The following is a 13,092-nucleotide window of genomic DNA, read 5'->3' on the forward strand; positions in this document are numbered from 1 at the left end:
ATTGTTAATAAACCATTTTGAAGCTTTCGACGATTCGAGAATTCAATCGCCGTTGCTATGCGGAGACTTGCTAAGCATTGTAGTACATTCGAGAATAAGCTATAGAAGCTTCAAGAGTTCCAGGTGTCAAATGTTTATAAATTCGAGAACTAGAAGGCTTATAAAATTTCCGAGAACCGATGGTTTTGTAAAAATGCTCTAATTCTGAAAACATACAAACTTTAAAACAAAGATACATGTTTTTTTAGTAATTCACATTATTGTATTATACATAAAAATTTTATGTGTACTGATTATAAATTACAACCCATTATTATTGATAAATATGTTGCTGTATTTGTAAATAGTTTTTACTTTCAACAATCTTGAATGTTTATGGGATTAATGTTAATTTTTAACTGTAAAAAACAGTGCTACTTGTTTATCAAAGAAAAACTCTTGACAAGACCAACTATCATTAAATTACAACTGGTTCGACATATTTGTAAACTTATTATAAAGAAAATATACATACACAATTAAAAATGCATACTATGTATGTATACACAATTAAAAATGTATCATTTCTAAAGTACAAATAACATTTGTTATATAACAAATAAAAAGGCTATAATAGTATTCCATTTCAAATTATAAAGTTTTAACAATGCACTGAATAATTTAATTATTGTTCTTATATTACAATTATTATTTTCTATATAATTTTACATTTTATTTTTTATTTCTATATCTTATTATGTGCTCTCTTAACATGTAAGTATGCTTTATATTTTTACGATTTTTAGAATACAAAAAAAATAGTTGTTTGAATGAAATTATTTATTTTTATTGAATTAATAAATTGAAACTTCCTAAATTTTCTATACTATTTTTAATACGATTTTTTTAATGCATGTATCTAAAACAAATAAAATAAAATTATTATTCAATATTAATATTGTTAACACCCTAGTTATAGTCAATCTATTATATCAATTCCATATATAATAAGACAAAACTTATTCTAAGTGTAAATGTTTGTTTTTGTTATAAAAATATTTATAAAATATAAAAATATCAGAAAAAAGGGAAGGGGAAAAATAAAAAAATTGATTATTGCTCCGGCAATAGCCAGTCATAAATTAAGTTTTATTAGTTTAAACATGTTTTTTTGTGATCTTGTGTACATTTTAACAAGTATTCCAAATTATTGATATAGTTATATAGAATTAAAATTTTTGTGCTCTATGAAATTTATTTTTTGAAAATTATAAATAAAAACTTTTCATAATTTAATAACTAAAGTAATAAGATAACTTAAATTGCTTATAATGCTTTAAAATTTGTTATCAATAATATTTATATTGAACTATTTTATTAAAAAAATTTGAGTAAATATTACATTCCTTTACAGGATACAGAATAATAAAAACTAACTATTTTGTGTACGAAGGCTTATTAATAATTTTATGAAGTGACTATTTTACTATTACAGGCAGTCTTCGTAGTCAAACCACAGAATAGAATTCAAAGTTTTTAAAACATTTTTCACATATTTCATTACCAATTCTTAATATTATTTTCTTAAGTATAAGAAAAGGTTTTCAAATATATAATAATTGTATTTTAATTAAACATACAATATTAGACAAAAACTAAAATTGTCAAAGCATACTTTTAAATATGTATGTAGCCTTTACTCTATTTATGCTTAAGTAATTCCTCGAAAAGTATATTTAGAAACTTTACATACAAAATTTAATCAATGTCACTTTCATAGATGTAAGATTATATACTCTTAATATATAATTGTATATAATCTAAATCTTGCCATTGGATATGGAGTATATAAGAAAATTACCCGTACTTTAGCGATTTGGAAAAGTAAAATCGTGAAAGTTTTTGTACGTTTAAATGTAATTTGTGTTTTACACAATATTCACACTTTCCTCATATATTTTATATATTTGCAGAAAATCCTTTTTCTACTGGAATACAGGTATATGTCTTGCTTTTGGCTCAATAATGAGAAAATGTCAGTCATTAGTTTCTTCTTTTCCTTTCCTAAAATTTTTAATTGTCACTGTGCTCTGAGTTTATAAATTTGTGGTCTGTTTTTTTATACGATACGTACGCATACTTGTGTCATTCCGTTAGTTTTCTGCCTATCTGAAAAAATCAATCTGAAATCAATAAAAAGTTTTATTTTCAATCAACAATTACTTATTATTTTAAGTTTTGCAAAGTTGAGTAAACATATGAAAAAAGATTTATAAGTTTTAGAATTATTAAAGAATAATGCTGAATTACGACAATGAGAATAACAAGAAATAAACAAATATTGAATTTACAATGAAAGAATGAAAAGACAAAAAATTGTAGGACGTCGTATAAATTTAGAGAATAATTTATCCAAGTTAATGAAAATATGCTATATTTTATATAATAGAAAAACGTAGGTAAATTTATTCTTAAATTTTATTTTATTTTCATTACAAATTTAATATTAATTAAAATATAGCTGTGCAAACAAAAAGTCAATATAATATTTTCAATTAATTATTTTTTATTTTAATGAATTAAAAACTAACAGTTTGCAATATTTTGAAATATTTTAATTTCATGTAATATACTAAAAAATGAATATTAGTCGATTACTGTAACTAATTATTGCAAAATTTAGTTAATTTATATTCATAAATATGTTGACAAGCTAATTTCATGTTTCGTCTAGTTTAATAAAAAAATATGTTGTTAAAATAATTTAAAAAAATTTTTTTATTTTAAACATTAAATATATTGGAAACAGTGATTAATTATTTACTGCGGTACAAAATAAAATCAATACTATCAAATTCAATGAAAAATGAACATTAAATATATATATTTTGTTTTATATTTTTTTAGTTAAACTTTTCCGTTATTCAACTATAGAATTTCAATATTTGTTTGTATCTCATAATAGTTTGGAAACCAAATTCTTTTTCCAATTAATTATAATTAAAATAATATTAGCGATGTAGATCTTTAATATTATACAAATAATTCCTAAAATAAATTAATCATACAAATATTTGAACAAACTAATATTTTTCTAATTAATAAATAATTCAATTTAAAATTAAAAATCGACAAATTGTTATAAATTATAAGTTTGGACTTACAAGTTAGACATGTTATGTTTTGAAGTTATATCTAAATTTAAAAAATAATAGAATCATATAAGTGACATTATGTAACTTATTTAAATAATATAACTTTTTGCCGTTTGAAGTGAAATATTTAAAAAAATTTTAGCGAAATTGTAGATAGAAAATGCTATAAGCATAACACGTTTTAATTTACACACGCACACAAACTTACACAAAATTATAATTACATCACTTACTTGAACTTTTATAGCATTTCACCAATTGCTGCTATTATTCTATCGCGTTGTGTCAGTTTCACGTTGCCCCTTCGTTTTTGTCCTACTACGTCCGCCGCTGAAAGGAAATTTAAGATATTTTATCAAATAAGAACAAATATACACTATTTTCCTATTGTATAAAATATTAATAGAAGTTTATGAAAATTGATGGTATTTTTAATATTGTCTACTAAATTATTTGTGCTTCTTATTACTATTGATCAATTATTTTTAATAATTGAAAGCAATAAATTTTCCCTAATTAATCAAATGTTTGAGTAAATTTTTTATTCCATTTATATTTACATATTTACATTTATTTTATAATAAATAACTGTACTAATATAAAATAGAAATACACTTTCTAATAATAATAGTTTTTTACATACAAAATTTATTAAATATTTTATCAATTCATAACAATAAAATAAATAGATATTTTAAAAACTATAATATTATTTTTTATAATTTATATTACGTAATAAAATATAATTATAAATGAAATATAAATATCTGCATATAATTAAAGATTCTGTATTTAAGGAGCTTTACATAAGTATTTATATATATCAATTTGTATACTTAATTTTTGTAATGTAGATAAGAAATAATGATGAATTCTCAAAGAAAGAAAATTTACTTTAGATATATATAATTAATATTTAGAATAAACTATTTATTAAATATCATTGTGTTAAGTATATTTTTATATATTTGTGATTATAATTAGAACATCAAATAGTAATTTTATAATTGAGGTCAGAAAAACATTGAAACTTTAACTCAATAAATTTTATAAATTATCTAAAGAAATATAATTATAAATATAAAATTTAATTTTTAGTTTTCATGTAATAATTCTGACGTACAATTTATTTTTCAATTTTTTGTTTAAAAGACGAATTTTTCCAAGCCTACAATGCACCATTTTTAAATACACTATAGGATGTGAATAACTTATACTAGATTAAAAGGAAAGAAAATTTCATTAAATAAATGAAATATAAAATTGATATACATATATACATCATTATAAAAAATATTTATTTATAAAAATTATTTTATTGAAAATTCACATATAAAATGATTGATAATTAATAAATACAAATTATCTAAAATGGGAAACCATTAATTTCATTAATATAATGATTTTTACCACATGAAGATCATGAAAAGGGTAAATTAAATAAAAATTAATGAGTTATTTCGAATTATCTACTATAAACTACATAATATGAACGAATTACTATACGTGAACAAACAATGTAAAACAATATATGCGAATTTTACACTACTCAAACTAACTTTCTGAATCACAAACGTACTTTTCGAATTATATAAAAATAATACTAATATAGAATTTTATGAAATAATATGTTTATTATTATCAAATTTCATGATTTGATTATATTATATTAAAATATTGTTTTAAATAAAAGAATATAGTATATCTATTGAATACAAATATTTTAAAAGATGATTTTCTTATAGTAAAATTAAAAATATAAATTAGTAACTTTTAATCTATGAATTAAGTACTAATTTATAATAATTCGTATACTTGTCAATATATGTGAATAATGATATAATAATGATACAAAATAATAATATAAATGATATAAAATAATAATGATATAAATATAATAATGATATAAAATAATGATATAAATATAATAATGATATAAAATAAATAAACGAAAAATTCGTTAAAATTATAAATATTACTGTAATTATACAAGGAGTATTTATATAATCATTATTCATATTTGTATAATTTAAATTTATATTTAGTCTCTTAGCTGCAAGAAACTAACAGTATTTTATAAAAAAATAATTTGAATATAAAATAATTTAATTTATTTATTAAGTAACTAATTAGTAAAATATTTAATTAAGAAATATTAATTAATATTATATAACCTATTTGTTAAACAAAATTTTAACATTACAGAGTGGAATATAAATATCAAAAAAATTTTTTAATTATTTCAATGTATTTATAAAATTTACTTTTATTTATTAATTATATTAATTTTCTTGAAATTAGTTATTTTATATATATTTTAAACAAAAAAAACAATCAAATAAAATATTTATAATTCATTAATAAAATTAGGGTAAACCTTCTATTATGGTATTGATACTTCCTATATACTGTCTATATATTTATGTCTAATTATTTTATACGTGTAAGCACTTGTCACACAATATACAAATGGTAAAATTTATAGCGAAAATAAACAAAAATAAATTAATAGTTTAATTTAGAATGTAAGCCAAAAGTATTTATATTTGTAATATTTTATAAAAATATTTATAAGAACATTAATTTTATAAAATCATACATTAAATTAAATACAAATACTATCAAAAAATCTCAAATTTATTTTCGGTCATATGTCAAAAAAAGAGAGAAAACATTGATATTTTCAGCATGCCTAAAACAATTTTCTTACAATCTATTTACTACTGTTTAAAATATTGTTCTTTGGTTAATTCTATTTTCGGAATATACAGATTGGCTGACAATTTAATCAATTTCTCAATTAATTTTATTATTATTATTAGTTATAAATATTAAAAGGAAAGGTACTAGTATTGATACTTGACTAATAGTTATTCAGTTCAGATAAATTTGAAATAAAAAATTTAATTTAATGTGTCTTTTGAATTTATAAATTTCATTGTTGGGACTAGATTTTTCATAAATATAATCGGTCGATTATTTTGAAGTAATTGAAGAGTAATTAAAAAATTCTTTTTTTATATATTATGAATAAAAAAAACTACGATTTAACATTACTTTTACATAAAACGAGAAACTCTAAAAAATTTATAATGATGAAAATTAAAATTTGTTTGGACCGTTTATAAAATTAAAAACTCAAAAGCAGTTAATTGTGCTAATTTTTGCAATTCTGCACTTATAAAAAAGGCTTTGTGTATTGTGTTTGCTAAATTTTGAATAAAGAAAGTATGTCGCAATTAGTCAATTCAAATAATACTCACAAATCATAATGGTTGAAAAATAATTGAAAATTTATTAATAAAAAACACTCCCTTATTCTGTATTGATTGCGATCTTGTTTAAAGCATTTAAGCTAAGAATATTAAATTTAAATAAGTATTCATTACTTAATTGAATACTGTGAAATTGAAAATACTTATATAATATAAAGGAACTCAAAATAAAATTATTAAGTATAAGTGCGATTTAATATGAAATTAAAAATAGTTAATTACTCGAATTTGTATAATTTATTTCACAACTTGTAATTGCTGTCAATATCACAATAGATAAAATTCAGTTCTATCAGAAGTAATACTTACACAGAATTTTTTTTTATTAAAAAATATTTAATACAATTTTATTTAAACTATATTGATATTGTTCAGAAATATGGCTTTTGAATTTATAAATCATAATTTAAATCTCTATGATAACCATAAGATGTTAAAATTGTTACAAGTATAATTTTTTTAGTATAAGTTAATATTGTTATACGTTTTCGTACATTCGATGACATATTTTGAGATTGCTAATAATAATACTGGTTCTTTCTAAATTTTTGCTTTTCTTATCATTTTATACAGAAAACCATTTCTCAAGAATTATCTTCATAATTTATAAGTAATCGATCGCATAGGTCGAAGTATATTTATACAATGTGAAATTAAAATTTACGAGTTCGAACGGAATCAATTTGAAGATGATAAAATTGGAGTTCGGCTTTTCCATTTGAAAACCATAACCACAGTACATCTACATTTATTCATGAACGAGGGATTGTACTTCTGTATTTCTAGTAACAGATGTTGATACAATCTGTTTGTTTTACATTAAAATTCGCTCTTGCCTTAGTTGCTCATCTAGTCAGTTCTGCTTACCATTCTCAGCTCACAAACAAGATCTTTTTTTCATCTATATATCAATAGTAACAGCAACAATAAAAAATAATTATAAAATATATACATAAATTTTATAAAAAAAAAGAAACTAATTGTTAACTTTCTTTTTAAAATTTTCTTCTATTGCCCTAACTTTAATCTGTATATATATTTGCATATTTTTCTTTTGTCTGTCCCATCTTTTAATCATTTTGTAAAGATTAATCTAAAATTCTATTGCTGAAAACTAATAAATAGAATTGCTAATACTTTATCGTTAATGAATTTATAAGTAATTTTAATTTTAATTAAATCATAATTAATAAAATATTTGGTCATAAAATATTATGTACCGAATAATATGTAATGAAAATAAAAATAACTTAGATGTTTTTATTTTCTAACATATTCTACAAGATTGTTATATATTTAACTTTATTATAAAAATGTAATTATAGTTTTTGTAAAACTAAATTTAAATAAGTATAAGAGCTGATGAAGTAAAAATAACTCTTATCAATTAATTCAATTCATTAATCCATTCATTGGAATAGCATAAAATGACATTATTTAAATTAATTAATATTTAAATACAGAAAAAAATGCTAAGAATATAAAAAAAAGTAAATTTAGTCAATGAAGATTTTAATAAATAAGTCAATTATTAATTTTAAAACACCTTTTTTTGTTTAATTTCTATGATTTTTTATTTAACTTAAATTTTTTATAACAATATGGATTCATAGTAATAAAATGATTAATTATTTATTAATATGCTAGAGACTTTCATTGAGTTACAGTCTGAGTGCCTTTTTGGTATTATATTGAATAAAAATTTTTTGCTTTTTATATAGTGAGCTTTATACATAGTGAGAAATAATACTGACCTTGGTTGATGCTCTTGATCATTATTGGTCCCTGAAGGTAAAGTTGCTGGATTATTAGTTGGCTGTGAATGTGCCATTGGTTGTTGCGTAGATGATAATGCTGGCTGTCTCGAATTACCAAATTTGAGCATGTTCCAATCGAACACGTAATCATATGTAAATCCCTGACTATGAAAAAGTGTACGAAACATGTGTCTGAGAAACATGTAATCAGCTTTTTCTTCAAACCGAAGATCTTTACAATATTTCAGATACCTTGCAAATTCCACTATAACAATTTATTTTCACTTATTTCATTTATTGCACCATATTAACTAAATATCTTACCTGGATAACCTTTACATAGCTCTTCAATTGGAGTTGACATTTTCTTTTCTGAAATACGTTCATATTTTTGTCTCTTTGTTGCAGCTTTTAGACCCTGCCATGGGAGACTGCCTCGGTTGAAGTACATCAAAACATATCCTAATGATTCAAGATCATCTCTTCTTGATTGCTCTACTCCAAGATGCGTATTTACACTTGCATATCTGCAAATTTCATATATAAAAATTTAATAAATCTCAATAAGTCTTAAATATATTTCTTACCTAGCTGTACCCGTCAGATTTTTATTTTCCCGATATGGTATATGTTTGTGAGTTCTTGCATCACGATATTTTTTTGCCAAACCAAAATCAATTATATATACAAGATTTCCTTTCTTTCCCAAACCCATCAAAAAATTATCTGGTTTAATATCCCGATGAATAAAACCACGGCTATGTATATATTCTGTTCTACATATCTATAAAACACATATTTTAATATAAATTTCTAATGAAATAAAAAAATATTTTAATAAAATAATAAAATACAAAATAAAATTGAAAATATCGATATTTTATTTATGATGCAATAAATATATGCAAATTAATAAAAATACTAAAAATAGTTGCCGAAATATTTACTTACATATCTAAAATTTTTTATTTCAGAATAAAATATTAAATCATTCTTCATTAATCCTGTTAGTATTAAATTGATATATCAAATTTTATAAAAATTTTCGTTTTATATTAAAATAATTAAAAATCATTCTATTCACATAATAAAGAATTTTCTAAAATAAAAATTAAATAACAGATAAAAACATAGTTGACTATTGTACTCATATTAAAAATAATAAAGTATTATGAAAAAAATTTATTAAATTATAAGTAAAATTTTATGTACAAAATAAATATAAAATATTATAAATTATTTATTATTTTATTCTAATTTAAATTGTTTCATGTATAACTATTTTTAATACAAGCTATATATAACATATATGACAATATTATATAACTACTATTTTAATAATCTTTTAAATCAGTAAATATCAAATTAATTTAATTAAATTAATAGAATTATATACAATTTCAAAGTTATGATAATTTTTATAATTAATAAAATATAATCATCAAATTATAAACTGCTATCAAGATAAACTTACTAGTTGATCAGCAAGTAAAAGAACAGTTTTTAAAGAAAATCGACGAGAACAAAAATTAAAGAGATCTTCCAATGATGGACCTAAAAGTTCCATTACCATCACATTGTAATCACCCTCTGATCCACACCATTTTATTGTAGGAATACCAACTGTTAATAAAAATATAAATCATGAGAATTTTCACATAATAAAATTATACACTAACAAATATATTTAATAAATTTACAAATATGTAAATACAAAAATGGATTCATATTCACCTCCACCTTGTGTCAACCTATAGAATCTGGATTCAATGTGAAGCTGTGGATGTCTAGTTTTAATACATTCTAATTTAATTGCTACTTCTTCACCAGTGGATATGTTAGTTCCTAAAAATTGACCAAAAAAATTAAAAGGAATTAAAAGGTATTACATTAGCATTTAATATACCTAAGTATATGTCGCCAAAGGAGCCGCTTCCTATTTTACGGCCAAGCCGATATTTATTACCAACACGTAGTTCCATAGTTGAAATCACTCACGAACTCGTGATTAGCGATGGAAATACGATGCTTAGGTAATTGAAGCTCTACTGACTTAGTTGTGCTTGGCGTGTCGTGGTTAAACAAAACTGTGAGAGGGGACCAGGACTTCCATGTTCTTAAGACTCAGCGCGCTCCTAGCTGTTGGGCGAGGTAAATGCGCTGGCCATGAGTCGTTTTAACAATATTCTCTAGAATTTCCAGATAACCTACTAGTAATTATATTATGTATATATATTTTATCTTTAAGTAGTAGTTAATAATTTAGATTTTGTGCTGTATACTTCTTTAAAAATGTTTGTTTTTCCCTCGACCATCCGTATCACTTTTAATGAAAAAGTCAAAACTTTCAGAAAAGAAAACGAAAACCGTGGTGGCGCTGCAGAAGTTTCACTATACCTAATAGTTTTTATCTTTTTTCTTATTTTTATTCTTGCATCTGTTTCTTCAGATGTTGATTACTAAACTTTATTGTCATCTATCTTCATTATATTCATATATTCATTAAATTAATTAAAATAATTGCTATATGTTGGGATTTTTAGTTATATTTTTTTGTATGTGGTAAAAGTTCTTTGTATAAATGAATTCAATTCTTTCCTACTCAAATATACACATATCCACATTCTCTAACTTTAATAGATTAGCTTTTAAACTGTCACCCTGTTGCCAGATCTCGTGTCTCACTAATTCTTTTTTTTTTCTATTAAAGAATAATCTAATAAAAATTTAACTATAAATCAATAATTAACTTGTTCATATTTTTAAAAAAACTGAAAACCAAAAACCAACTATAATCAATGTCATTTATTCACGCATTTCTTTCTAATGTGTGATATTACACATTCTTTGCTTATATTAATTACTAAAATACTGTACGATTAAGGTCTATCACTTTCAATATAATAGTGTATATATTAGCAGTCTTCTGAATACATAATAATTTGAGAAAGAATGTAAATATAGATATATCAACATACAGATATTTTTATATATACATTATAGAATAAGTATAGAATGTATATTTCATTATGCAATATATACAACTATAAAAATGCTCTTGTATTTATTTTAAAGATAGAAATATATTTACAGGGTCTTCTTTTGGCTTCTTAAAAATGTAATTTAATAGAATATCAAGTAATATATAGTAATAGATTAATTTTCTGTTTGAAAAATATTTTTACTTCTACTTTTTATTTCTACTATTTAGAAGTTTTAAAAAGTATAAGTACATTCTGAATAAACTTGTTAAATAGTTTTTTATTGTACACAACTTACAAACATTAACATTTGATCTAAATAATACTGTTGTTTTATTTAATGATTTATTCAATATTAAGCTAGTCTTATAGTATCGCATAGCCTAAAAAATCAATTTTTTATTAAATTAAATTATTACATATATTATTAATAAATAAACATATATAATTAAATATTTTTTTAAATTGCAATATTTATAATCTTTTATGGGACATTCATACCTTTGTATAAGAAATAAATTAATTTGTGATGTCAGTAAACTACAAAATATTTACAATTATAAATCTAACAATCACATAGAAAAGTTGTACTTTTTTCCAAAAGATTTTTTACCAAAATATATTCAGTGATTTATTTGTCTTAACAAATTATTCAGCAATACTTTTCAATAAGGAAAGGTGGTATAATAAACAATTATTGTATTAATTATTATTAAATATATATTATATAATAATTAAATATTATTAATAATAACTATTATTTGCTGACAAACATTTGATACAAGTGGACAAGTTGCATCTTTAGGTGATTTAACTTTCGGAACAAGGTGCTAAGTATTTAGATTAAGAAATATATATTTGAAAGACTAAATATGTTATTAAAGAAATATTTAAAAGCGAATACATTTATGTAAATAATAAATACTATATCAATTCTGAAAAGTGGATGTTTAAAAGCTAATTTCTTAAAACTATTTTTAAAAGGATTAAAAAAACAAATAATTTCTTGAATTTTCAAAGAAATCATTAAAACATTTCTATCAAGAGTAATGTTATCTCGTTAAATATTATAACATGTACAAAAATATTATCAAATTTGTATAAAGAAATCAATTTTATTGGTGAATATATTATTAAAAATATTAAGAAATTTATTAATAATTATATATATATAGTTATATAAATATATAATAGATTAACTGAAAATAAATATATTTAAATCTAATATATTGAATTTTTATTTATATGTATCTAATTATAAAATATTTTAATAGAATTGAATATAGTAACTCTATACTCATTTATAATTGATATATTTTAATTGAATTATTTTATATATGTAATGAAAAGAAAATAATTTTTGTATATCAATATGTAAATTATGTATAATTATCTATAATTGTTATCATAAACGGTACATATTAAAATGAAAAATTTATAACTTAAATTTTTTTTCGATATTTTAAGAGCCAATTATCACACATTTCTGTATTAATTTAAAAATGCTATCAAAGTAAAAATAAATAAAAAATAATAGAGAAGAAAATAAAAAAAAAATGTAATAGTAAAAAAAGTAAAAATCAGACCTGATATGGATTGTTTACATTGATCTATCCTGTTACGGATTGCAGCAATTTACGCGGTAAACAAAGTGGGACAGGTAAAGACACCTGCTTAGGTCAAAATATTGTGCGACAAGTCATAATCATGATTCTACGAAATCGCACCAGTGACGTCACACAGCCCCCCCCCCCCACACAGGCCGCTACACCTCCTTTGGCAGAGGCAAAGGCGGCACCATCGCTGACCCTTACAGCGAGAATCTCCCACTACCACTGCGAGTTCATAACTACGAGTAGGCGAATCAAGAACCAAGCCATCAAGAATACACTTACAGGATTCTTGTCGTTCATATTAATTGAAGAAACTCTCATCTATTCATTGT

The 13,092-nt window shown here is 21.7% G+C and overlaps 1 protein-coding gene across 3 annotated transcripts; it reads right to left on the reverse strand.

The window, feature by feature from the left end:
- Positions 1-2,100: 2,100 nt before the first annotated feature.
- Positions 2,101-10,661, reverse strand: LOC105366972 (casein kinase I isoform epsilon). Of its 3 annotated transcripts, none has more exons than XM_011505593.1 (9): positions 10,449-10,661; positions 10,073-10,355; positions 9,901-10,011; positions 9,641-9,789; positions 8,754-8,950; positions 8,491-8,693; positions 8,164-8,431; positions 3,368-3,464; positions 2,101-2,162 (listed from the first exon to the last, which is right to left on the reverse strand). In XM_011505593.1, the coding sequence occupies exons 2-8, from the start codon at positions 10,146-10,148 to the stop codon at positions 3,407-3,409; spliced, it is 1,062 nt and encodes a 353-aa protein (XP_011503895.1). In that variant the 5' UTR covers positions 10,149-10,355; positions 10,449-10,661; the 3' UTR covers positions 2,101-2,162; positions 3,368-3,406. The 3 variants fall into 3 exon arrangements, with proteins under 3 accessions (XP_011503895.1, XP_011503894.1, XP_011503893.1); XM_011505592.1 differs by having other exon boundaries at positions 2,101-2,148; positions 10,073-10,376; XM_011505591.1 differs by having other exon boundaries at positions 10,073-10,376.
- Between the last annotated feature and the right edge of the window lie 2,431 nt (positions 10,662-13,092).

This window comes from Ceratosolen solmsi, unplaced genomic scaffold (assembly GCF_000503995.2).
Source record: "Ceratosolen solmsi marchali unplaced genomic scaffold, CerSol_1.0 scaffold106, whole genome shotgun sequence".
NCBI classification, from domain to species: domain Eukaryota; kingdom Metazoa; phylum Arthropoda; class Insecta; order Hymenoptera; family Agaonidae; genus Ceratosolen; species Ceratosolen solmsi.